Raw genomic sequence first — 25306 nt, 5'->3', positions numbered from 1 at the left:
TTATTTATATATTTATTTATATTTTTATTTTTATTTATTTTTGGTGTTTGGAACATAGTCCTCATACAGGTTGATATTTAAACCATAAGACTAGATGAGATTACTGAGATCAGTTAGTTGAGGAGGATCAGGGTCTGAGCCCTGGGACACTTGCAACTTTAAGAACTCCAGGAGAAGAGGAGGATCTACCAACAAAGAAACTGAGAAAGAAGGATGGATGAAGGAGAAGAAAAACTAGGAAAGAGTAGCTTCCAGCAAAGTGGAGAGGAAATGATCAACTATGGAGAATTAATATGGGCAATAGGTAATGTTGCCAAGAGCAGTGGAATTTTTGGAGCAAAAGGCTGTTAGGGCTTTCAAGCGAATTGGAAAAAGGAATAGAAAATAATCAGTATAAAACAACTCTATCAAGAACTTTACTGTAAAAGGGAGCAAAGAAATGAAATTAACAGTAGTTAGAGGCAGGAATAAAATCAAGAGAAGGACTGGAGTACCTGGGTGGCTCAGTTGCTTAAGCGTTCAACTCTTAATTTCAGCTCAGGTCATGATCTTTGTGGTTCATGAGTTTGAGCCCTGTGTCGGTCTCTGTGCTGTTTGGAATTCTGTGTCTCCTTCTCTCTCTGCCCCAACTCCACTCGTTTGCATGCATGCTCGCATTCTTTCTCTCTCTCTCTCAAAAATAAACATTTTTTTTAAAAAATCAAGAGACGAATTCTTTTCAGGAAAGAAACTAGCAACATTTGTTTACTAATGGAGATGGCCCAGTAGGTAACATAATTGATAACTGGAAAAGGGTGTTCTATTTTCATTGAACTACAGCTATTTACCATAGAGTCTGTACATTGTTATATTGTATTAAACATTTAAAAGATTGTAAGTCCAGCTCTTTGAAATGTAATACCCAGAATGCTGTAGATATTTCTAGATTTTTCTACAAAGTAAGTAACATTTTATCTGTTTCTGATACTTAAGTGCCCATCCCTGTCCTCTTGCACCTAGCATGTTTGGCTGGGTTCATCTGTTCTTTTTTTATTTAACATTGATTTTTGTCTCATTCTTCATGCATTATGTTAATTTATAGTCACATGAGTGCCACGATTACTCATTTTGCCACAGTTACATTTTTCATAACTAAATTTAAAAAAGTTTTTTTTAATGTTTATTTTTGAGAGAGAGAGAGAGGGAAGGAGAGTGAGGGAGAGTGAGGGAGGGAGGGAGGGAGGGAGAGGACCAAAGAGAGGGAGACACAGAATCCAAAGCAGGCTCCAGGCTCTGAGCTGTCAGCACAGAGCCTGATGTGGGGCTCAACCCACGAACCGTGAGATCACGACCTGAACCGAAGTCAGATGCTTAACCGACTAAGCCAGGTGCTCCCATAACTAAATTTTAAAAACACATTCTGGCTCTTTCAATTCTTACATATAAGTGGTGGGATGAATAGTAGGGTAACTAGAACTTCCCAGGCACCAGATTCAAGTGCCTAGGTAACATGCAATTTTAGTACACATTACAATAAATGTTTTACAAAGGATTAGGTCTTAAAAGACTTAGGGCGGTGCTAGTTATTTTTATTTATGACTGGTTCCTTCTGTCTTCTAAAATGGAGAGGTTGCAAATCTCCACTTTCCACATTTATGTCTTTTAAATAGTAATAGTAAACTTCAAATCACTTTTATATCAATTCTAGAAAAAAAGTAAGGATTTTTTAAATGACATTACAGAGTATTTATGATATAATAAATTTTCTAAACAACAATAAACAATTTTTTAATAAAGTAACATCAGTTTTCGGGGTGCCTGCGTTGCTCAGTTGGTTAAGTGTCTGACTCTTGATTTTGGCTCAGGTCATCATCTCATGCTTGTGAGATCAGGCTCTGCATCCGGCTCTGGACTCCACGCTGAGTGTGGAGAATGCTTGGGATTCTATCTCTGCCTCTCCCCCTGTCTGTCTGTCTGTCTGTCTGTCTGTCTCTCTTTCAAAATAAACATTTGAAAAAAAATTACTTACCAGTTTACACTTAAGAAATTTTAGGGGGTGTCTGGATGGCTCAGTCAGTTGAGCATCCTCTTGATTTCAGCTCAGTCATGATCCCAGAGTTGTGGGATCCAGCCCCGTGTTGGGCTCCATGCTGAGCGTGGAACCTGCTTGGTATTCTTCCCCCTCCCCTACACCCCTGTCTCCTGCTAGTGCGTGCGCGCGCTCTCTCTGTCTCTCTCTCTGAAATAATAAATAAAAATTAAATTTTAGGATTCCACTTATCCTAATCACAGTTTTTACCCTACAATCTTACAATTTTTAAAAAAATTGTCTTTTTGTTAGAGGTTCTCGAAATATGCTTGAGTAGTGATAATAACCAATGATGTATATTATTTCTGTTCTATATTTCTTATAATAGTTCTGATTAGTTCTGTAGAAGCTCAGTAATGTACTTTATACAAAAATTAAAATTACTTTTTCTGGTTTAATTATTAACTCAAGTAATTTTAAAGAAGTACCTTGGTTTTATTCTTAATTTTCTCTCTTAGAAAACATAAGTCCAGAAGAAGAATATAAAATTGCCTGCCTCCTTATGGTCTTTGTGGCAGTTTCTTTGCCGACACTGGCTAGTAATGTGATGTCTCAGTATAGCCCGGCTATAGAAGGTAATAGTGGTTTAAAATTATTTTGGCAATGAAAAGGTCAGGAGTTTTGATATAATAGATACTCTTCAAGTAATTAATGTTCATTTATGATAGAATGTAGGTTAACTTACTAGCCACTTAAGTAGCTTTGTAACCTTGAGTAGTTGATTTTCTTTTTCTAAGCTTTCCATATCTTGATATATGAAATGTGTGTGTGTGAACCTTTGGGTGCTTGACTGTGTGTGACAGGGAATGGTGAGGGAGTATCCAACTCTTAAGATTGTTTTGAAGATTGACAAAATGTAAAGCAGCTGAGAACTTCTTTTTTAGGTTTCAGAGAGAATATAAAACTAATGTATAATTTCTTTTAGGGATTTTTTTGAAAATATGCCTGTTCAACACAGGCATAATCATTTGTTGCTTTTTTTTTGCCATAGTATTTTTGAAGGCACTAGTCCTCATAACAGTGAAAGGAGAGCAAGGCAGGCTGTGTCCCAACTCTTTTTAATAACTCTTTTGAATCAGTATGTAGATTGTGAAGTCATTCATTAAAGAGTTGCCTTTTATGTATTATTTGAAATTTTGGGGTCTCGCAAAAACCACAAACCCTATTTGCACTTTCTCAGGGCACTGCAACAACATACATTGCTTGGCTAAAGCCATCAACCAGATCGCTGCAGCTTTGTTTACAATTCACAAAGGAAGCATTGAAGACCGACTGAAAGAATTTCTGGCGGTATGTATAATCTAATAGCAGAACTCATGACATTTTATGAGGAAAATGATAACTGTCAGATACAACAGAATAAATTCTCTTTATTTATTTATTTTTTTCTGGAAGGAGGACCAGGTGAAGGCAGGCATTAAAATCAAGGAGCCATTTGACATTTTTTCCCTTAACAGATCTCTCCTAGAGCTCTGCAATATGATCTTCTTTTTTTCTAAGCTAATGTTTGGACTGCCTTAGAATTTTGTCCATTATCTTATATGTAGCTGTATGATAAGTTGAAGCATACTGAAAATAAACAAGTAACTTGTGAACATTAAAACTTACTTAAAATGTCTGTATACTTTAAGCTTGCATCCTCCAGTCTACTGAAAATTGGCCAGGAGACAGATAAAACAACAACAAGAAATAGAGAATCTGTTTATTTACTGCTAGATATGGTAAGTCTCGTTTTATTTTTTATTAACAACAACAAAGTTTCTGTTATTCCTGATAGTCTTTTCTTGGGATTTAGTAATTAAATACCAGTAAGAGCTGAAGTACCTTTTTGATCCCTTCTGTTCAGTTCACTCTTTCTAAATATTGCTGGAAAGACTGACATCACTTGTATTTTACCAAATGGCAACCATATCAGAAGACAACAAAATAAAAGATTTGCATTCTTGGATTCTCTATGCCTAGTCAGTGCTGTCTCTTCACCATCCAAACCAGCTATGCTTGTTTCTACCATGTGACTCTTCCCTCACTTGAAATAGTTTCCTTTTCCTGCAGAGATCTGTATCTGTCTTATGATTTAGCATACGCCATAGCTATACTCTTTGTCTAGGTAGACTTTCCTCATTACTCTGGCCCACATTAATCTTTCATCCCTTTTGAACTCCTGGCTTTCCACTTCATTACAGCTGGTCTTATGTTTATTTGGCTTTTTTACTTAGTCTTGGGAACCCAGTGGGACTTGATGATATGGACCATATTTTGAATATGTTTGTATTGTCTTGCATGTCTAGTGTACTTTTGAGGGCAAATGTGAAAGTGCTCAATATATTCCTGTTGATTAATAGACTTCATTGAAAAGTGGTGATTTTAGACATTTTGCTAGCAAAACATTGTGACCCATTTATATTTCAGGTTTTAAAGTAAAAGGAAAATAATTTTCTATCAATTTCTAATAAGAACACTATAGAAATTATGATTTACTGGCTATGAGTAAATGTTCCCATTATAAATAACTTTAATTCTTTGATGAATTTTTGCAACTTTTCAGATTGTGCAGGAATCCCCATTCCTGACAATGGATCTTTTGGAATCTTGTTTTCCTTATGTCTTGCTGAGAAATGCATACCACGCTGTCTACAAACAAAGTGTTACATCTTCCGCATAAAATATCTACTTATTGAAGACAAGCACGCATTTTTGTTGCTTTGGTTTTACCTGTAAACTGTGGAACTGTTTTACCTTGAGGCCTGAAAAGCAGTTTTGTGGATTATCAATTTCTTTCCTACGATTGTATTTTCTGATCATTGGTTTCATTTAATATGGTTGTACTACAGTATACTTGGTTGATTTAGCTTTTACCTTCACTGAATTCACTAAAATTATTCCTATAATTTTAGAATATCATTGTTTGGAAAGCATACATTATCTCTATGTTTTTGATATTTGAAAATGAAAAAACCCTTTGCTTGTTTATTTCTGAAAAAGAATTGTATTTAGTGATTATTTTAGATAGTGATATTATAGCATTCATCTGTGTGTAAATTATTTCATATAGGGAAGAGTTCTGATCTGTACCTATGGTTCTTATTGAAAACAAAACTGGATGTGCATTTCTGTGATGTTATGAATACATTTCTACTTTATTTTGAAACATTTGCCAAACTAAATACTGTAACACTATATAACATTAAAAATGTTAAAGGACTGCTTAGCACTAGAAGCAGACTATGTCCGGAAATTCTAAAACAGCAGCATATGTTGTTGCTTGTATAAAGCCTGGTGATAATTTTTAGACTAACTTCCATGGTGCCCTACTGGCATTAGCACTACCATTGTACCCTGCTGTATAATAAACAATCTTAGACATTTATCAATTGTTGATACAAATGTTAGTCCCTAACCACTTTTTATATGTTTTAAATTTTTGAAATTCAAGTGTACCTGCCATAACATAAAATAAACACTAGACTGTATCCCATTTTGAATTATTTCCTTAATTATGTATCTCTAGAAATGTATTCAATAATATGAGAGTTTTAGTTTCAACTTAGTTTAAAATAAACTTTAGGAATGTCTAAGTATAGCATTTGATGCCAGGTCAGCTGTCACAAACTTTGCTTAAATATTTTGAAAAAACACTCCACAGGAAAAAAAATTTAAGCAAAATTGGAAAATAAAATCACATAACATTTTTTAAAAATTAAGAACTGAAAGGAAATTTGTGCCATCACATTACTAATTGTTTATGTGACCAAATGGACAGTTAGATGAAAGAATGGGAATAGAATGATTATGGAACTAGCACACATGTTGCTGAGAACTACTACATCAATCATGAATAAATGGGAAAGACCTGCTTAGTGGTTGGCATGGAGGGCAGAGGAGCTCATTTTGTTTAAAAACTAACCTGTTTCTCAGCAGCTTCCTATCTGGGTATCAAATAGAGCTTTTTTCACAACTTTTTTTTTTTTTTTTTAAACGTTTATTTATTTTTGAGACAGAGACAGAGCATGAATGGGGGAGGGTCAGAGAGAGGGAGACACAGAACCCGAAACAGGCTCCAGGCTCTGAGCTGTCAGCACAGAGCCCAACGCGGGGCTCGAACTCACGGACCGCGAGATCATGACCCGAGCCGAAGTCGGCCGCTTAACCGACTGAGCCACCCAGGCGCCCCTCACAACTTCTTATAGTATACACGTAACATGTGAAGAGGAAAGAAAGCTACCATGAACTCAGTTATAGAACGTTCTTCTTTGTTCAGATACAGAGAGTAGAATGACATTGAGGTGCCACAAGATTATCATATTGCTATTTTGTGTATGATTTTTCCAGTTTATATTTAAAGCAGGGAATAGTTGTCACTGTTGAAAATTTTCAGTGGTTCTGAATAGTTGTCACTGTTGAAATAGGCTGATGATGCAGCGAGCAGTTAAAATTAAGACTAAATGTTGTTTATTTTGAAATATTAGTATCCTAGAGTGGTGGTAACTTGTTGGTAATCGATATCCTGAGAGGGAAAGTAGGCATTTGAATATGTGCACTTGATTAAAATGAGGTAGGGCGCATGTACATACGCCATTATTTACCCCTGTTCAGGCCAAGAAAATAGCACTCCTTCATAGTCTTGTGAAGTTTTTCTTGCCTGGGCCTTTTTCCTCATACACCCAAACTGACTGACTGACTGACTAGTGTCTGATTATTCTTAATAATCTATCAAAAAAAAAAAAAAAGACAAAGGTAACTTGGAAAATTTAAGGTAAAAGTAAATTGACAGTACTATTTCTGACATTTTGTTTGTCTTTTTTTTTTGTCTTAACTTTTCTTACTCTAAACTTAAACCACAACATACTGTTTTTGTTGTTTTTTGTACAATCCTGCAATGGTACCATGTATGCTAGCCCTATATTCTGCTTATTTCACTCAATAGTTGAAAAGTTCTTTGCTTTTTTTTTTTTAATGCCTCCACATATGCTGTGACTAATTTAATAATTTCATTTGGATGAACATTTAGGCAACTTCTTGTTTTTCATTATAAATATCTTGTATCTATATCTTGGTGAACTTGTCTCCTTAGGATAATTTCTCACAAGATTGCTTGGTGGAAGCATGTACACATTTTAAACTTTGACACATAATATTAGATTTCCTTCTAGTACGACTATCAGTTTTACTCCTGCAATTGTGTGAATATATTTTTCTCTGTTATTGCCAACACACCTTTGCCTCTTCAAAAGGTGAAACACACCTCTTGCTTTAATTTGCATATCCTTGTTTATTAAGGAGGTAGAATCTCTGTTAATTGGTTACTTTTATTTCTTTACTCACTTTCATTCTCATTTTTTTTTAATGTTTATTTTGAGAGAGAGAGGAAAGTGGGGGGGAGAGAGAGAGAATCCCAAGCAGTCTGTGCACCGTCAGCGCAGAGCCCAGTGTGGGGCTTGATGTGAGATCATGACCTGAGACTAAATTAAGAGACGTTTAACTGACTGAGCCACCCAGGCTCCCCCGTTTTGTTACTTTCAAAAGCTTTTACTTTAAAATACTAGTTGAACACTTATTTGCCTATCTAAACATTTTTAGTACATATAGTTAGGGTTGAAAACAGCTCCCCGTTCAGTCTTGAGTGTAGTGATATGGCTATTAAAATATACTAATAGTGCATAGTAATTAATGTGAGGGCACAACTGCTTTGATAACTGAATTTTAATTGAGTTTTAGAAGTAGAGGACATTTATTTCCAACATCCAAGTTAAGAAGAGCATGGCTACAAAAAGAGTATATATACCTGTTAAAGAATGAAAAGATGTACAGTTTAAATGTACTAATGTAAGAATCAATTGAAATTACACCAAGATTGTAATTCCCTTATTCTATTATAGTATGATAGTAAGGAGAATCCGATGCAGTTGAGCAAATATTGGCTGGATGAGATAAATTTCATCTAAGCTAGCAGTACCCCTACGTAGTTGTCAGTAAGTGAAACTGGGGAATAAGCTTAGGAATTCCATGAGCTTGCACGGATGGGTTAACAAGGCATAAAGAGTTAGCCATAGGATGTACACCCACGTTTGGGTAAACAAGATGAGGTAAATAAGATTAGGTATGGGGCAAAGGCCCCCAATATTGGACAAAGGCATAGGAATAGGAAATCTCAGGATGAAAACATCCAAGATGAGGTAAACAAGATTAGGTATTCAGGGCAAAAATGCCCCCCAATTTAGTACAATAGCAGAAAGCTGCTTTCACGGGAAGGAAGGACCAAAATAGGTAAACAGGTCTATAGACCTCAGAGCAGAGCTAATTAGCAGAAGAAAGGTGCCTTGTTGACCCTGAGGTAGCATCCTCTGTCTTTCTTGTCCACTGTAAACAACCTTCTGCCCAGCGCCAGAATTTTGTTTTATGTTGACTCAAACCCCTAACACCACGTATCTTTAAAACCCCCATTCCCCCATGCCCATAAATTAATGTTCAAGATTTCATTGTCTCTTTGTTCACACCCATCACGTTTGTAAGCCTTCTGATCTTAGTTAAAATGGAGCAAGGACCCCTACTCAGGGCTCTTGTTTCCCCCCGGACATTAGCCTCTCTTGGCATTTTAATGCTGAGTCCTGCTCTCTTGCTGGACAAGAGAGAACTCCAGACTCAGAGTCTACAACATGAAACAGTGCCTTAGATTTGAAATGGGGCTTTTTTCCTTCTCTATTAGACTCGTATTTATTCCTTTTTTCTTTTTTCCAACTTTGCTCTTAATTTCCCCTTCTCTTTTCAAGGTAATCATGGAACTTGGCACAAGTGATTCCCATGACTTCCCATTTTGGATCCTCTCCAAAGTCACTGGCACTCTCCTAATAATTTCCTACCTGTTTTCCATTCATGTATTCAGCAAATATTTCTAGATGCCTGGATATAGTGGTGAACAAAATAGAGAAGTTCCCCTTTTTCAGTTAAGTTTGCATGTTAATGGTAGATAGTAAAAGAGCAAACTTCTGACAGTGACAGGGAAATACACAGGATGATGGGCTGGGGAGTTAGGGAGAGAGTTGCTTGAGGCACTACTTAGGAAGTGTCATCAGGGAAGGCCTCTGTGTGGGAATCATTTGGGCTGGTACATGAAAGATGAGAAGGAGTCAGAAATGGGCAGAGAGAACAGTGAAGGTAAAAGTCCAAAGGCAAGAACAAACTTAACATACATGAGGAATAAAAGGAAGTATACCAATTAGTTTTTCTGTTGTAGGAGCCTCATTGGGTGGGCTAACTCTTTTACTTTTTTGGTCTGTCTTCTTTTTCTTTCTTTGTTCTTTGCTTATATATTCAAAGTTCACAAATCCAGTCTAAGGTAAGTTGGTCAGAAAGAAAGAAAGTAAATTCACTGATAGGCTGTGGCATTAATCTGAGAATGGTAAAGTCTACTATATACCTATCACTAGACCTTCTAAATCAAGCTCAAGTTCTTTTCAGGAATGCATCATAATCTACTAATTACTTTGCATATAATCAGGCCCAGCAATCTGTTACAGTGACTTGCCTTTGGGTGACTTCAGCTGTGTTATTCATAAAAATGTTTATGAATGAGTAATCCTTAAAGTAGTAACTCCGCATCTGTCCTTCATCTCTTCTTTATGGCCACTTGAGCACAAACCACCATTTCATTTGAAGGCATTGGCCTTAATTTTCAAGTAGACACCATGCCTCTCTTTCTAAAGATTTGCTGTGACCTTTGTCTTTTGGGAATAAGATTGTTTGAAATTTTAAATGTTGTAATCTTTAGTGAAAAATGATTATCTGGTCCTGTTGGATTGAAAGGAAAATTAACATATGTTTTTTAAATAAGTAAATTTTTAAAAAATAAAATGAAATATGTTTTTGAGAGAGAGGGAGGGAGAGAATCCCAAACAGGCTTCACTCTGTCAGCACAGAGCCCGGCATGGGACTCGATCCCATGAACTGAGCTGAAATCAAGAGTCAGATGCTTAATGGACTGAGCCACCCAGACACCCTGGAAAATTAGTATTTATTGACCCTACTTGATGTTATTTTCAGAGGGGAAAGTTGCTTTAAGTATATTAAGGTTTGGATGCTTGTATGAATCAAACTTCCCATACATATTACTGTCATTAACATTTCAGATCAAGCATGCCTAACTCTAATATGGTTCATTTCCAAGAAAAGTTTTCAGCTGTCATTTTGACCTAAAAATAACAAAATAGGATGAATTAGCAAATTAAAGTGAGGAACCTAGCCAGAGAGGGCCATGTCTCATTTCCAATTAAGTGCAACCACCTTAACCTTTACCTGACTAGTTTCTTTTAGCGTTAAGAGTTAGATGGATGGAGGTACCTTGTGGTTCAGTAGGTTGAGCATCTGACTCTTGATTTCTGCTCAGGTCATGATCTCACACTTCTTGGGTTACAGTTCTTTGCAGGGCTCTGTGCTGACAGGTGGAGAGCCTGCTTGGGATTCTTTCTGCCTCTCTCTCTGCTCCTTACCTGCTTTCTTTCTCAAAATAAATATAAGTGAACTTTAAAAAAATTAGTTAGTTGGGGTCCAGTTCTGTGCAGGACTCTGTGCTGACAGGTGCGGAGCCTGCTTGAGATTCTTTCTCCTTCTCTCTCTGCTCCTTACCTGCTCTCTTTCTCAAAATAAATATAAATGAACTTTAAAAACAGTATAAGAAGAAAGAGTTAGATGGATGGACAGATTCTGGTCAACTTCTTGCACAAGGTCCATAAACCTGGGAAATGAGTGACCCGAAGATGGGGCTATACTGGATAAGCAACCTGGTGATTGCCCTATCTTAACTGTGGTATATGGTTAAGTCATGTTCACAGTGTATGTACTGACCAAATGCTCAATGGTCTAGTCTTGCAATTAGTATTTGGCCAAGGCCTATGTTGAAAATCACTATTATATAAGTTTCTAAAATACATGAACAAATTTTATTCAAAAATTATTATAATTTTATCACATCAGTTATATTTCTAAAGTTTAATACAGTTCAGAAGCATTCATTTCTCACCTTTGTCAATTGCTAAATTGCTCCTGTGCTCATGTTAACCCACTCGTTTAAAATACTAAATAGTTACTTGCAAGTGTAGAGTGGAGAGCAACTCATGAAGTTAATGTCAAATTAAATGTGTGTGTGTGTGTGTGCTTTTTTGCTATCAAATTATTAAGATTTACCTTTTCTCCACCAGTAACTAAGTTAAAGGCATTTCCTTTTTAACTCCTGGATATGAAGTTTTGGGGGTCAGTAGTAATGATAAAATTTCATTAAAGCATTCTCACAAACTGAAACTTCATGCATTTTTGGATGATATTTCCAGAAACAAACCTAAAGTATGTTGCCCTTGTTCAGTTTTTTTTTTTTAATACTTTTGCATACATTTACTGCCTCACAATTACTTGAGAAGAAATTTTTTCGTAAACTTTGCTTCTAAAAATCTGACAGTGGAACAATGTAACTGAATTTCCATTTGCATATTGTCTGTAACAGCATGTACACCAATTTCAGCATCTTCCTTGCAGCAGAAAGAGAATCTTTATAGCAAGTATCATGTAAGAAATACTTGCATTCTAAAGGCACATTCATACTTGAACTGACAGAATTCAATTTAGGGAGATCTCCACTGCAAGTTACATCTAAAACGTGTATCTTTATTTGAAAGTGGATATTCAATTATTAATCTTAAATCAAGATGCCATACTAACTAGGTATGACCATAAACCATATAATTACATGGTCATTGATCACGTACAAGTTGTGGGTGCCAGAAAGCAGGTTGGAGCAGGCATTCGGTTGTTAGATCTTGCAAAAACGAGCTGAATCTGAGGGGCAGATAATGCACAACTTCCTAGGCTGAAGCTGAACTTCAGCTCATTCCTAATTTTTACCTTCAGCCAAAATGTACAAGGAAGGGTCTTTGTGTGTAACCTGAAGCAAGGCCCAGCTGGCAGAACTTGAGATGGGCATAAAGGTCAAATTTGACCTTGGTTGTTAATAAGAGTTTTGTCCAAGTTGAAAATGCTGGCTAAGTAATAGAGCTAACATTTACTGACACCAGACACTGTGCTAAATTTTATCTGATTTGATCCTTTAAGTGTTGCTCATTTAGCCTTCACACTAACCCTACGTGATGATTATCCTCATTTACTGATGTGAAACCAAAGCTCAGAGAAGATAAGTAATTTGCATAAACTCCTATTGCAAGGAAGTAGCAGAGCCATGATGTAAATCTGGCCCAGAACTATATACTTCTCATTACATTGTCTCAGATCTCTCAGATATAAATGTGGGCTTTTTTACACACTAGCATTTAAAGCTGCTTTGCACTAACTTAACTGCAGCTTAAGGGTCAGGAAACACTTCCTCAGTGTTTATTGCATTATGCCACTCTTGATACGAGGCATTTTCATGCCCATGACCTCATTTAATCTCCACAACCAAATTGCTCAGTAGGGATTATTTTTTCATGAAGAAAAATGAATGAAGAAACTATCACAAGAGCTTTAAACCCCTTGTCATAAAAATACTGAGTGACAGTTAATAATGGAGCACTTTAGTCTTGTAAAGCTGGATAGAGTCTTAGAAATTAACTAGTTTAACCTACTCAAGGGTAAGTAATTTATCCAATGTCACATAGTAGAGATCACAAGGTTTCTTCTTAGAATTCTGTCTTCTTGATTCTTGGTACAGTAGGTCTAGTGTTCTTTCTCCTGTGCCATGTTGCTACATATATGTGTATAGTTAGTTATACGGTCAAAATCTTCATCCTAATGAGCATTTGCTGGTTCCTGCTAGTGTTTTAGGGGTATATGAGAGGTAGGATTCCATAGCATGAAACAATTCTGGGATTTCAATCTCAGCTCTGTCATTTATGTCATGATGAATTGCTTTTCTGAGTTTGTTTCTGTAGTGTAGAATGGGGATATCTACCTCAGAGGGCTATTGTGGGGATAGAGTAAGTGACATCATGTATATAAATTGGTGAGATTCAGCAAATGGTTGCTTTTCTGATACAATTACGCTATTTGTCTTATCATCTTCAGAGTTCATGGTTTTTATGAATAATATAACATCACAACTTCCATTCATGAGAATGGGACGTTTTTGTATCAGTCTGTATTCCAGCTCTGGTCTGAAAGTCTTTATGTTATCATAAGTGGGGAAGAGTTATTTATCTCATGTAGCTTTAATATAAAGCGATGCCCAAGTTAATTTAAGATTGCTCTTTCCTGTATATACTTTATACTATATTTGTGTGTATTATACACAACAGATGTAAAAGATACAAAACTTACATTTTCAGATGTCATTGTAGTACCCAGAACAATTTCAGCAATTGCTCACTGGAAGCCTCCATGCTTTTCCTTATGTTGTTTCCTACCTCTGGAATGGAATGTTTGCTGATATTCTCACTTATATATAAGATATATATAGTTTTATATATGATTCCTGGTCATATTGTCAACCGTGAGTTCAAACATTACCTTCTTTTTCATAATGCACCATCCTCTATTTCTTCTGAACCTTGTAGACGCCTTTATTATAGTACTTACTGAGTCATAGTGTAATTGTTACGTATCTGTGTCTCCTTTGATTCTGGGAATGCCTTGAGGCATGGAATGCTGGAAAATGCTGATGGCTAGACATGCTATAGAAAAAATGCCCTTTGCTTCATGTTGGGGGCAAGAAGTTATTTTTCTTTTTGTTCTTGTGGAGGAACAGGGCATTATGAAGTACAGGTAGGTAGGGCTTTCCAGTGCCCGGAAATGAGGTAGCTCAGTGGTGAAACAAAGTGGTATCTGTGATTTCTCCCATCAAGATGATTCACATGTGTGGAGTCTTTAGGGGAGATGTGGAATCTGAACTTCTTACATAAATAGGCATAAGGATGAGAGGATTAGTGAGAGAGATCAAGAGTTACAGGAAAGTGATTTTAAAAAAGAAAAAATCTGGAAATGTAAGTGAAATGCCAAGAGCAAAGAAGAGGAACTCTCAGAGAAATTACAAAGTGACAGTTGAGGTCATTGTCCTGAAATAGAGAAATAATCCTTTCAATCTGGTGACTCACCTCTAACTAAAGTCAGTACTTCTTTAAAAAGGCAGGACCTTTGAGACACTTAACCGTAATCTTATCCCTTTGTAGAAATACCTCCCATACTTGGGCTGGTCTGGTGATCTTCTCATGTAATCAGGCACAAGGATTAGGAGACCTTGAAATGTTATCCTGTCAGTATAACTTCTCATCTATCCTCAAGATTGCACTGGCAGTTACCTTGGCAGCTGATCACACAGTGAGGACCGACAAGGCTCATAGGCTTTCAAGATGGCAGAATACTCTTGGAGAATAAATGCCTCTGCTGCTGGAGGTCACAGCACCCAGAAAGTGATTAGGGGAAGCAGCTGATGACCTCTCTAGTGAGTTCTGCTATTCTTATCGTATCCGAGCCCATCTCCAATGGTTGCTAACAAGTGAAATAATACCATGACTTCAGTTTGAAGGAGACACCACACATTTCAATTCTACTCTCCTTACCTATTAGTCATAGACCTTCTTCAGCTACAGTCTGAATAGTTGCATTCTATACAAAGTATTACAGTTGGAAGATAGGTGTGGTCTTTCAAGAACAGCTTCTGAATCCTCCAAGCCTTCCTATATAAAATGTATCATAGGAATTCTGCTTTGCTTCATGTATCCATGCCATTGTACCTTTTGAAATTGAGGTTCCTTAAAGAGTGTACTGATGTTAAGTCTTCAGGTTGAGTTTCACTGCATCTCTGTGTGAGAGGGAGGAGACCTTGGTAGTACCTGTATTCCTGGGGGGAACACCCAGGTAGAGGTGCTCACAACATTCTCTAATGACTGGCATGCTTGAATTCCTGGCTTAAATGAACACATCTGGTCTTGGTTTTATCACCCTTTACAAAATTTGATTTATTTGAAGGGGAGGGAGGGAAAGGCTAATAAACGCTTCTCTGGGCACTAGAGGGGCCCTTCAAAAAGAACAAAGAAAAATAATTGCTTGCTCCTAACATGAAGCAAAGGGCATCTCTGCCAACATTTCTGTAACATTTGTCTAGCCATCAGGCTTTTCCACCTCACACCATGCTTTCTAAGGGGAAATTTATTAGAGAGGGTTTGTTTCCTTGATTATTTAGTCTTGAAATTAATACAATTCTTCATGTCATTCTAAATAACTTAAGTTCTAAAGGGAATCAGAAAAGGAGAAAATACAATCTTGTGGCATTTTTACAATGTGACACATCTTCAAGGATAGTTAGAGTGGGCAGTGAGTTTCTGAGATGTTATGTAGTAGAGTCTTTCTGGTTTCCGTTTTAACTGATTTTTGAAAGATTGATTTGATAAAAGGTTTTGTTTTAAAGGAGATGCTTGAGTAAGAAAGTTAAATATAACTTTCCAGCTTTAACTCTACTCATCCTGGGAGCATTACGTATCTTTCCAGAGTCTAAAACCTCAGCACCTGTTACTTGATTTCCCCCCACTTTCCTTCCCCATCCCGTATAATTATGAATCTTAAAAGAAATACAGTAGTCCCTCCTTTATCAGTAGGGGCCACATTCCAGGACTCGCAGTGGATGTATGAAACTGGACAGTACGACACTCTGTATATACTATGTTTTTTTCCTATACATACATACCTATGAAAAAATTTAATTTATAAATTAGGTACAGTAAGGGATTAACAACAATAATAAAATAGAAAAATTATAACAATATGCTGTAATGAAAGTTATATGAATGTAGTCTCTCTCAAAATATCTTCTTGTACTAGACTTACCCTTCTTGTGATACTATGAGATGATAAAATGCCTATGTGACGAGAGAAAGTGAGGTGAAGGCTGTAGGTGTTGTGACTCAGGCTTAGTCTAACATTGACCTTCTGACCATGTGTCAGAAGGAGGATGAGATGCCTATGGACCACAGAAGTTGACCAAATGTAACTGAAACCATGGAAAGTAAAACCGTAGATAAGGGAGGACTACTGTAATATATCACAACCTAGCATCAGTTCAACAAATATTTTTTTAAGTTTGTTTATTTTTAAGTAATCTCTACACCCAACATGGGGGTTGAACTCACAACCATGAGATCAAGAGTCCTCCAACTGAGCCAGCCAGGCACCCCTCAACAAATTTTTTTTTTTAATGTTTTATTTTAGTTTTGAGAGAGAGAGAGACAGAGAGACAGAGAATGAGCAGGGAAGAGGCAGAGAGAGAGAGAGACAGAATCTGAAGTGGGCTCCAGGCTCCAAGCTGACAGCACAGAGCCCAGCGTGGGGCTCGAACCAACAAACCGCGAGATCATGACCTGAACCGAAGCCAGATGCCCAACTGATGGAGCCACCCAGGCGCCCCAACAAATATTTTTTAATACTACTATGTGCCAGATATTTGTGACAGAACAGTAAAAAATAAAACTATCTTAACTAAAAACACAGTTTAACTAAATTTATCTGGGTTATCTGCCCTATGCACAGCTTCATCTAAAGGGAAAGACTCCTAATGGAATCTCCTTCTGCAATTATACACCTTGATCCTAATATGTGTCTTCTTGCTGGCTACAACTGGTTACATGAGAGAGGAAATTTAATTCGCAGGAAATTAGTTCAATGACTTGAAAATGGTGGGCTATTTTTACCGGACTCTTCTCATAAATTAAAACCAAAGCTGAAGGTTGTAGTGGCTACTTGAGCTGCAAGTCTCATGGAGGAGGGACTGGGGCAGCCAGTTCTGGGGTTCCTGTACTCCCAGATTATGCAGGAAGAGAGTATTAGAGAAAGCTGACCAGGTGAAGAGAATGGCATGGTTGCAAAGAAACATGACAGGATGAAAATGAGAAAGCATCCAGACTCTTTTTTTTTTCCACTTAATTTGACTAGATTTGTATTTCTTACAACTTACCCAGTGCAGAGAAGCTCCTCAATAACTATTTGTTGAATGAATAAATGTTTAGATATTGTGTCCTAAATGCTTGGTGTGTATACGAAGCAGATATAGTCCTTGACATTCCAGAGTTTAAAGTATAGAGGAGGAGACAAATTTTATATATTTGATCTTGACCATGGCACAAGTGTTATCTCTCATCATCTCTCATCATCTGATGCAGAAGACAGATGTTAAACAAATAATGACTATTCGACATTGTAGTGTCAAAACTAAACAGAGGCTCAGGTAAAGGTTTCAGTGTGATTAATCATGACCAATGTATATGTGAATGCATTAGAAAATTGGTATGATATCATTAGCAAATATATAAATAAATAAATTGCACTTAACTAGAATTCAACTTTGGCTGGATTTTTTTCCTCCCTAACTTTCCCTCCCCTTCTTCCTTATTTCCTCTCTCTCTCTCTCTCGCTCACTCGCTCTCTTTTTTAATCTGGCTACAATATTGTGCTAGTGTACATATTTTAGCTTGGTCCAGGCCACGCATAGTAAAATAAGTGAAAAACCGTAAATATTAGAGCATATATAGTAGTTATTTCAATGACAAAGGGGTAATAAATCATTTTGTCAACTTGCACTGTGTCATCCAAGTTCTGTCTCTGTTGTGTCTAATTGGCCAAGCATTTGCAATTCTGAACTTTACAAAATGGGGAAAAAGCATATTAACTAATAACAATAGATCATTGACTTGTTAAATGTACCTAATTTATACTTTCACTCTTTAACTGAAAAAAAAAATGCCTTTCTCAAATATGTAATATTTACAGGTCATTGGTAGAGTATTGCACAATTGGATTATTATAATGTGTGCCCTTTGATCTCATTGGCATGTAGAGATCACATGTGAAAACTTTTTGATCTTTGCTGACTTTTTAGCCAAAAAGATTTCTAAATCTTTTTGTCATTGGCAAAAACAGAACTATGGTAGCTGCTTTATAGTTGGTTGATTTTTAACAATGGACAAAAAAAGTTTTGGTGAAGCCAATTTCTTAATACATAACAGGCAACATGTTACCTTAAAGACAAATGCATATTTTTCTCATATCAAAAGACTCCCCCAATTTTTGCCAGCGTCCAAAGTTACTTAAAAGAGACCTACATCCCCCAACCCCCACCCAGTCTGTCCTATGCTGGGAAATAGTACTGCAACCCTCTGAGCTCTAGCAGTTTTTTAGGTAAAAGGAATTTTTCATGATGTAATTGATATCATAACTACTCAGCTGGACATAAGCTTTCAAGGGCTAAGTCCACTTGCTGATTTGTTTGCATTTCCTACTCCAACTAAAAGAACTCAAAGACATGAAGAGGCTATTGTAAAAAAATGCATGAATAATGCAAAAGCATCTTCAAGTAGGACATCAGTAAGGTTCCAATGCAATTATGGCTTTGTGTAAAATCATGAAAAACTTAAATTGAAAAAACTAAAATCATCTCAAACTTGTTGAGGCAGCTATAGGAGAGTGCATGAGGGAAATTTCCTCCTGAGATGTGCGGGGTTTTTTTTGTTTTTTTTTTTTTCTGTGAATTCTCTCCCCCCACACCCCCACTACAACTTTGTTGAGATATAGTTGGCATATAACATGATGTGAGTTTAAGGTGTATGGTGTGTAGTTTTGATACACATACATTTTGCAAAATGATTACTACCATAGCATTAGCTAACGTCATCAAGTCACATGACTACCATTTACTTTTTGTGGTGAGAACATTTAAGATCTACTTTCTTTTTTTTTTTTTTTAAGATCTACTTTCATAGCAACTTTCAAGTATCTAACACAGTAGTGTTAACTAAAATCACCATGCTGTACTTTAGACCCCCAGAACTTACTCATCTTGTGACTGGAAGTTTGTGCCCTTTGACCAACCTCTCCCCATTTCCCCCTCCCTCCCTTGGTAACCATCACTCTATCCTGTTTCTATGAGTTTGGCGTTTTTATGATTCCACATGTAAGTCATATCACAGTGTATTTCTTTCTTTGTCTGATATATTTCACTTAGCATAATGCCCTCAAGTTTCATCTATGTTGACATAAAGGGCAGGATTTCCTTTCTCAGGGCTGAATAATATTCCTTGTGTGTGTACACCCCCACACCCTACCCCCATGCACATGCCACATGTAAAGTGATGATTTTCCATAGTGGTATGCATTGATTCCCCTCTCTTTATCTTCTGTGAATCTCCTGTAGGTTATGTTTTATGGTTACTGTGTGGCTTACATAAAACATCTTATAGATACAACAGTCTATTTTACACTGATAATTTAACTTTGCCTACCTTTTTACTCTCTTTGTTGTTGTCATAATTGTCATATTTTTTTTATTTAAAAAAAATTTTTTTAACGTTTATTTATTTTTGAGACAGAGAGAGACAGAGCATGAACGGGGGAGGGTCAGAGAGAGGGAGACACAGAATCTGAAACAGGCTCCAGGCTCTGAGCTGTCAGCACAGAGCCCGACGCGGGGCTCGAACTCACGGACCGCGAGATCATGACCTGAGCCGAAGTCGGCCGCTTAACCGACTGAGCCACCCAGCCGCCCATAATCGTCATATTTTTATATTGTGTATCCATTGGCAAATTATTGTAACCATAGTTTTTTTTAACGCATTGACCCTTTAACCTTTATACTAGAATACATACCACAGTATTACAGTGTTAGAGTATTCTGAACCTGGCTATGCTAACTTAAACCAGCGTGTTGTAGATTTTCACATGTGACTATGTTACTAATGAGTAGCCTTTTATTTCAACTTGAAGAACTTTCAAGGGTTACTTATAAGGCAGATCTGGTAATGAACTCCCTCAGCTTTTGTTTGCTAGGGAAAAACTTTATTTCATCTTCATTTCTTAAGTACAACTTTGCTGGGTAGAGTATTCCTGGTTAGTTTCCTTCAGCACTGTGATTATATCATTCTGTTCCCTCCCGGACTGCGAGGTCTCTGCTCAGAAACCTGCTGTTAGCCTTATGGGGGTTCCTTGTGTGAGAGAAAAATTTTCCCTCTTGCTGCTTTTATTTATTTTTTAATGTTTATTTATTTTGAGAAAGAGAGAGCATGAGCGTGAGCAGGAGAGGAGCAGAGACAGAGGGAGAAAGAGAATCCCAAGCAGGCTCCACACTGATAGCATGGAGCCCAAAGTGGGACTCGATCCCACAAATTGTGAGATCATGACCTGAGCCAAAATTAAGAGTCAGAGGCTTAACCAACTGAGCCACCCAGGTGCCCTTCCTCTTGCTGCTTTTAAAACTTTTTCTGTCTTTAAGTTTAGACAATTTTATGATAATGTGCCTTGAAATTTTAGGGTGCCTATTAGCTTCATGAACTTGAATGTCCATATCTGTCTGTAGACTGGGAAACTTCTCAGCTATTATTTCTTTAAATAAGTTTTCTACTGTATTCTCTCTCTCTTCCCCTTCTGAGACTCCAATCATATATGTTGTTTCTCTTAGTGGTGTCCTGTAAGTGTTCTGGGCTTTCTTCATTCCTTTTCGTTTTTGCTCTTCTGACTGTATAGTTTCACTTGGTCAGTCTTCTGGCTCACCATTTCTTCTACATGGTCAAGTCTATTATTGAAGCTCTCTATTTAATGCTTCAGTTCAATCAATACGTTATTCTTCAGCCCCACATTTGTTTGGTTTGTTTTTATGTTTTCTATTTCTTTGTTAACCTCGTTTTGTTCTTATGTTTGTTTTCCTGATATTATTATATTGTTTATTTGTGTTCTCGTGTAGATCTCTGAGCATCTTTACAACAATTATTTTAAATTCTTGTCAGATAATTCCTAGATCTCCATTTCTTTGAAGATAGATACTTGAGGTTTACTATATTTCTTTGGTGTAATCATGATTCACTGATTCTTCACAAGCCCTGTAGCCTTGAGTAGGTGTCTGTGCATTTGAAGAGCAGTCACCTCTTCTGGACTTTATGGATTGATGTTAGTCATGGAACACAGTGTGCCGTGACCCTGGTACAGGGCACCAAGTGTGACAGTATTGGGTACAGGGATGCATGATGTTTCTTTGGCTTGGGCTGCTGGAGTAGACAGCATCAACACCCATGTGGTTCTTGGTAAGTACTGTACGGGGAATACAGTGGCTATAAGGGCTGTTGGGATCCTTAGTGGTGCCTCCAGGCCCTGTGGCTAGTGACCAGGGCAGGCAGTGATGGTGGCTGGAACCAGTGGTGTGCACACACTCGGCTGTGGAGTCAGCTGGAGACGCCTGTGTAGTGGCTGGGACCAGAAGCAGACACACATGTGGTGGTGGTAACCGGGCAGCCAGCAAGGGCCAGGCCAACTAGGGGCTATTGGTGTGCTCTGCTGTGGCTCCACAGTCTTCCCTGAGGTGTGTACCCCGCAGTGAAAGCCAGTAATGGGGGTCAGGCCAGGGCATTGCAGGTGCACACAGTTGGAGGAATTAGCTGCAGGCCAGTGGCAGAAGATTAAGCCTAAGTTGAGCCACAAGCAGCCGCAGGGTCCTGGCTGCTGGTGTGCTCTCCCATGGGTACCTATATGTCCCAGGTGTACAGACTGCGGTGGAGGCTTGTGACAGGCGTCAGGCCAGCAGCTGGAAAAGCTGGCTCCAGTGCATGCTAAGTGATGGAGGACAGCCTCAGGAACCTATGCTGCTGTCTTGCACTCATGCAGCCACCGAAGTCTGGACTGGCTGCCAGTGCAGTTCCTGGGCTCTGGCGTGGGTGAGGGATGAGGCAGCAGGGACGGACTCAGGAGGCTGGTGTCCGCAAATGCAAGTATCTGTGGGGAAAAACCTGGTGGAATCAGGAGGGGGTCTGTAGCAGCTGTGCTGGCATCAGCTTCATCAAAGTCTTCTCGATTTGTGTACAGAGCAGGTCACTGTGAACCATGATTGCTTCTGCTGTGTGGTTGCTGTTGGTACCCCCTACTCTTCTTCCTTGTTCCTCACGGTCTCTATCCATCTCAGCTTTGCCATTTTCTGGGTGGAGTGAAGCTGAAGTACGACCTTCATGGGGTGCCCCAAGGCTGGAGAAGCTGGTCACTCACCCCACTCTTTCTTTCCTGGTGAGGGAACTCTTTCTAAGAGTTGGAGGATGGGTTGATACAGGCAAAATGAAGCTGTCTTCTTTCTCTTCTTCAGTGGTTATTCTCAGATTTTGTTGTTGTTTCACTGTGCTGCCTAACTTTTAAGTGGACTCCAAGGCTCTCCCAGCATGGTTTTAGTTCTTAGGTAGCCAACTGTTGCTCTCTTTGGGGGGAATCAGACTGGGGTTTCATATATCACCATTTTCGTGATGTCAGTCCTGCCATTAAAAAAAAAAAAATCTCCATCAACGGTAGTCCATTCTCCAAATGAAAAAGCAGGTGTTATTCAGCATAAATGTCAAAATACCTGAGGTGAAGGAAAAAAAATATTAAAACTGATGACTTTGCTAGTTCAAAATCATGATGATGGTCACTCCATTGATGACTTAACATTTTGAAGTTTATAGTGTCAGAATAGATTTCACTTATGTTTTTATGGTTTAAGATTTTAGGTTTCAATTTTTTTAGATAGTCTGTTTATAAGAGATTGTGTAAAATATATTAAATTAATTAATGAAGTCATGCATTTATTGCCATTTTTTAGTTTTATTTAGATATTTTAGACCGTCCTATTGAAAGAGCGGACCTAGGCTGGCCGACTCCATTTTGTTCTGTGTCCTCCATCTTGAGTGACTACGTCCCCGACAGATGGCCCCCTTTCCGGGAAAACCACAGAAAGAAATTCCCGCTCAAACCTCAGACCACGCCTCCTCCCCTTGAGTAACTTCCCGTTCAAACCACGCCTGGCAACCTGCACAACGGGACTCTGACCCTTCCCCAGCCAATCGGCTAAGGCCATGACCATCACCCCACCAACTGCCCCTAGATCTCTATAAAACCTTTGTGCTTTTGAAACTCGCTCTCTCTCTGGCATCTCACTGCTGCGTCGGTGCAGGTAGGGGATTGAGCTTGAGCTAGCTCGAATAAAGGCTCTTTGCTTTTGCATCAGACTCGGCTCCCTGATGGTCTTTGGGGATCACGAATTCTGGGCATAACACTATGAATTAATCGTTCCTATGTATTTGAATTCTTCATTGCATAAGGCTTGGTGGGGTGCAAAAGCTACTTCAAACCCTAAAGGTCTATTTTCCTAGCTTCCCTTGTGTGTTTTGTGGGGTACATGACTTAGGCTCATCTAGTCAGATGCAACTACACTGGATACAAAGTGATGCAAGAAGGTAAGGATAGATAAGATAGATAAGACAAGATAAGGATAGATAAGGACTCTTGCTGGCAGCAGAGAAGGGCATATCCTCACCCTATTTCCAGGGCAGTAGAGACAACATTCTTAACAGTGGTGTCCAGAGTTCAGCTGTAGCAAGCTGTATTTTTTAATATTCTGGGTGGTGTCAATAAGGTTCTCTCTGGATCATTTCTATGGCTTGATTTTGACACTTCTGGTTGCCCAGTTTTCAACTCTGGTTTTCTAGCTGTCCTGGCTATTCAGTGACATGCTATTCAATATCCTTTCACTAAACCCCCCTTTTACTTAAATCAAAGTTGTCCTTTTTTGTTCTTGCAACCTGGAGGATTATGACTGCTAACCCCATAAATTGGTCAGATAAGCTCTCTTTGTACATTTATAATCCATGGGAGTTTATGATCCACTACAGTGGGTTCATTTGTACAAGTTATGTTGCTGCAGTGTCGATGTAACAAAGATGTATACTTGCTGTAGTGAAGTCGACAGGAAGAGGTTATACAGCTAATATGTGGGAAGGGAATCATTTGAACTCCAAATGTACATTTTCCAATATACAACATAGAACTATATATAAAATTCCTTTGAACATGGTTAGTTATGACACAAATATAGTGGATGATGTTGGTATATCATAGTGAAAAAATGGTCAACTTTCACATATTGCCTAATTATTTTGGGAAAATTCTCATTCACAAATACCACCAATTTTACTTATAGAAATATTGCAAAGTGGATGAATATAAAGCAAGTATTCAATACATTTGAGTAATTTTCAATGTAACACTATCAATATATTCCTTCTTGCAGTGGAGTTCTGCCTGAACCAAATTAAAGGTGTCTTCCTTGGCCTGACAATGTTGGATTAACTTTGGGCCTTTAGGACATAAATTCAGATTAAGTCTTAAATTTGTAAATACTTAGCAATACTTACAATTATGCAATACTTATAAATACTTACACCTCCAATCTCCTTTGAAGATTGATAACAATTCAGATGCTCTCAATGTCTGGCCACCCACCTCTTCAAAATGAGGAATGAGAAAATGGGATTGGATTGCCAAAGATGTCTTTGAAAAATAGGTGCTTGAGGATGTGTTACCTCTGAGGATGCAAGGATCCCTTCCCACAAAATGAAGACCAAATTTATAGTTGTTCTTTTACACTCATTGTCTCGTTTGAGGCACACAGCAGTGCTATAAAGAAGGTGAGCAGGAATTATTTCTGACTTTTCAGTGAGAATCCTGAAGGTCGTTATATTAGATACCCGGCTAACGTGTGCTGCAGCAGGGACTCAAACCTATCCTTCTGACTCCTGGCCCTGTCCTCTGGCCACCATGAAGGAATCTGACAAAAGATTCTTCTCATTGCAGTCTGGGTATGTTTAAGTTTCTCTCTCTCGGGGTGCCTGGGTGGCTTAGTTGGTTAAACATCCTACTCTTGATTTTGGCTCAGGCCATGATCTCACTGTTTGTGAGATCAAGCCCCACATCAGACTCTGTGCTGACAGTGCAGAACCTTCTTGGGATTCTCTCTCTCTCCCTCTCTCCCTCTCTCTTTGTTCCTCCCCTCCTCATGTGCTCACACTCTCTCTCAAAATAAATAAATTAAAAAAAAAAAAGATTCTGTCTGTCTCCCTCTGCCCCTCTCCCCCACTTGTACTTTCTCTGTCTCAAATAAAAAATTAAAAAACTAGGGGCGCCTGGGTGGCTCAGTCGGTTGGGCGTCTGACTTCGGCTCAGGTCATGATCTCGCGGTTCATGAGTTTGAGCCCGAGTTGGGTTCTGTGCTGACAGCTCGGAGCCTGGAGCCTGCTTTGGATTCTGTGTCTCCCTCTCTCTCTGCCCCTCCCCACTCACAGTCTGTCTCTAAAAACTAAATAAACATTAAAAAAAAAATTAAAAACTAAATAAAAAAAGATTCTTCTCACTAGGTTTCTTCACTTTAGAAATCCAAGGTTTTTATCTGAAACATTGATTTATCTATACATTTCCACTGAAACTACTCACAAAACG

The 25306-nt window shown here is 38.2% G+C and overlaps 1 protein-coding gene across 2 annotated transcripts in view; it reads left to right on the top strand.

Moving 5' to 3' along the window:
• NCKAP1 (NCK associated protein 1) overlaps positions 1-5538 on the top strand; it is a 108018-nt gene extending 102480 nt beyond the window's left edge. For both annotated transcript variants that reach the window (XM_027055203.2, XM_027055194.2), the window contains 4 exons: positions 2527-2643; positions 3249-3358; positions 3700-3789; positions 4614-5538. In XM_027055203.2, coding sequence (XP_026911004.1) covers positions 2527-2643; positions 3249-3358; positions 3700-3789; positions 4614-4730 — 434 coding nt within the window. In that variant the 3' untranslated portion in view covers positions 4731-5538. The remainder of the gene's footprint in view (positions 1-2526; positions 2644-3248; positions 3359-3699; positions 3790-4613) is intronic.
• The last annotated feature ends 19768 nt before the right edge of the window (positions 5539-25306 follow it).

This window comes from Acinonyx jubatus, chromosome C1 (genome assembly GCF_027475565.1).
Source record: "Acinonyx jubatus isolate Ajub_Pintada_27869175 chromosome C1, VMU_Ajub_asm_v1.0, whole genome shotgun sequence".
Taxonomy (NCBI): Eukaryota; Metazoa; Chordata; class Mammalia; order Carnivora; family Felidae; genus Acinonyx; species Acinonyx jubatus.
Note: the sequence above shows the minus strand (reverse complement) of the source record. Positions and strands in the feature narration are given on the sequence as shown.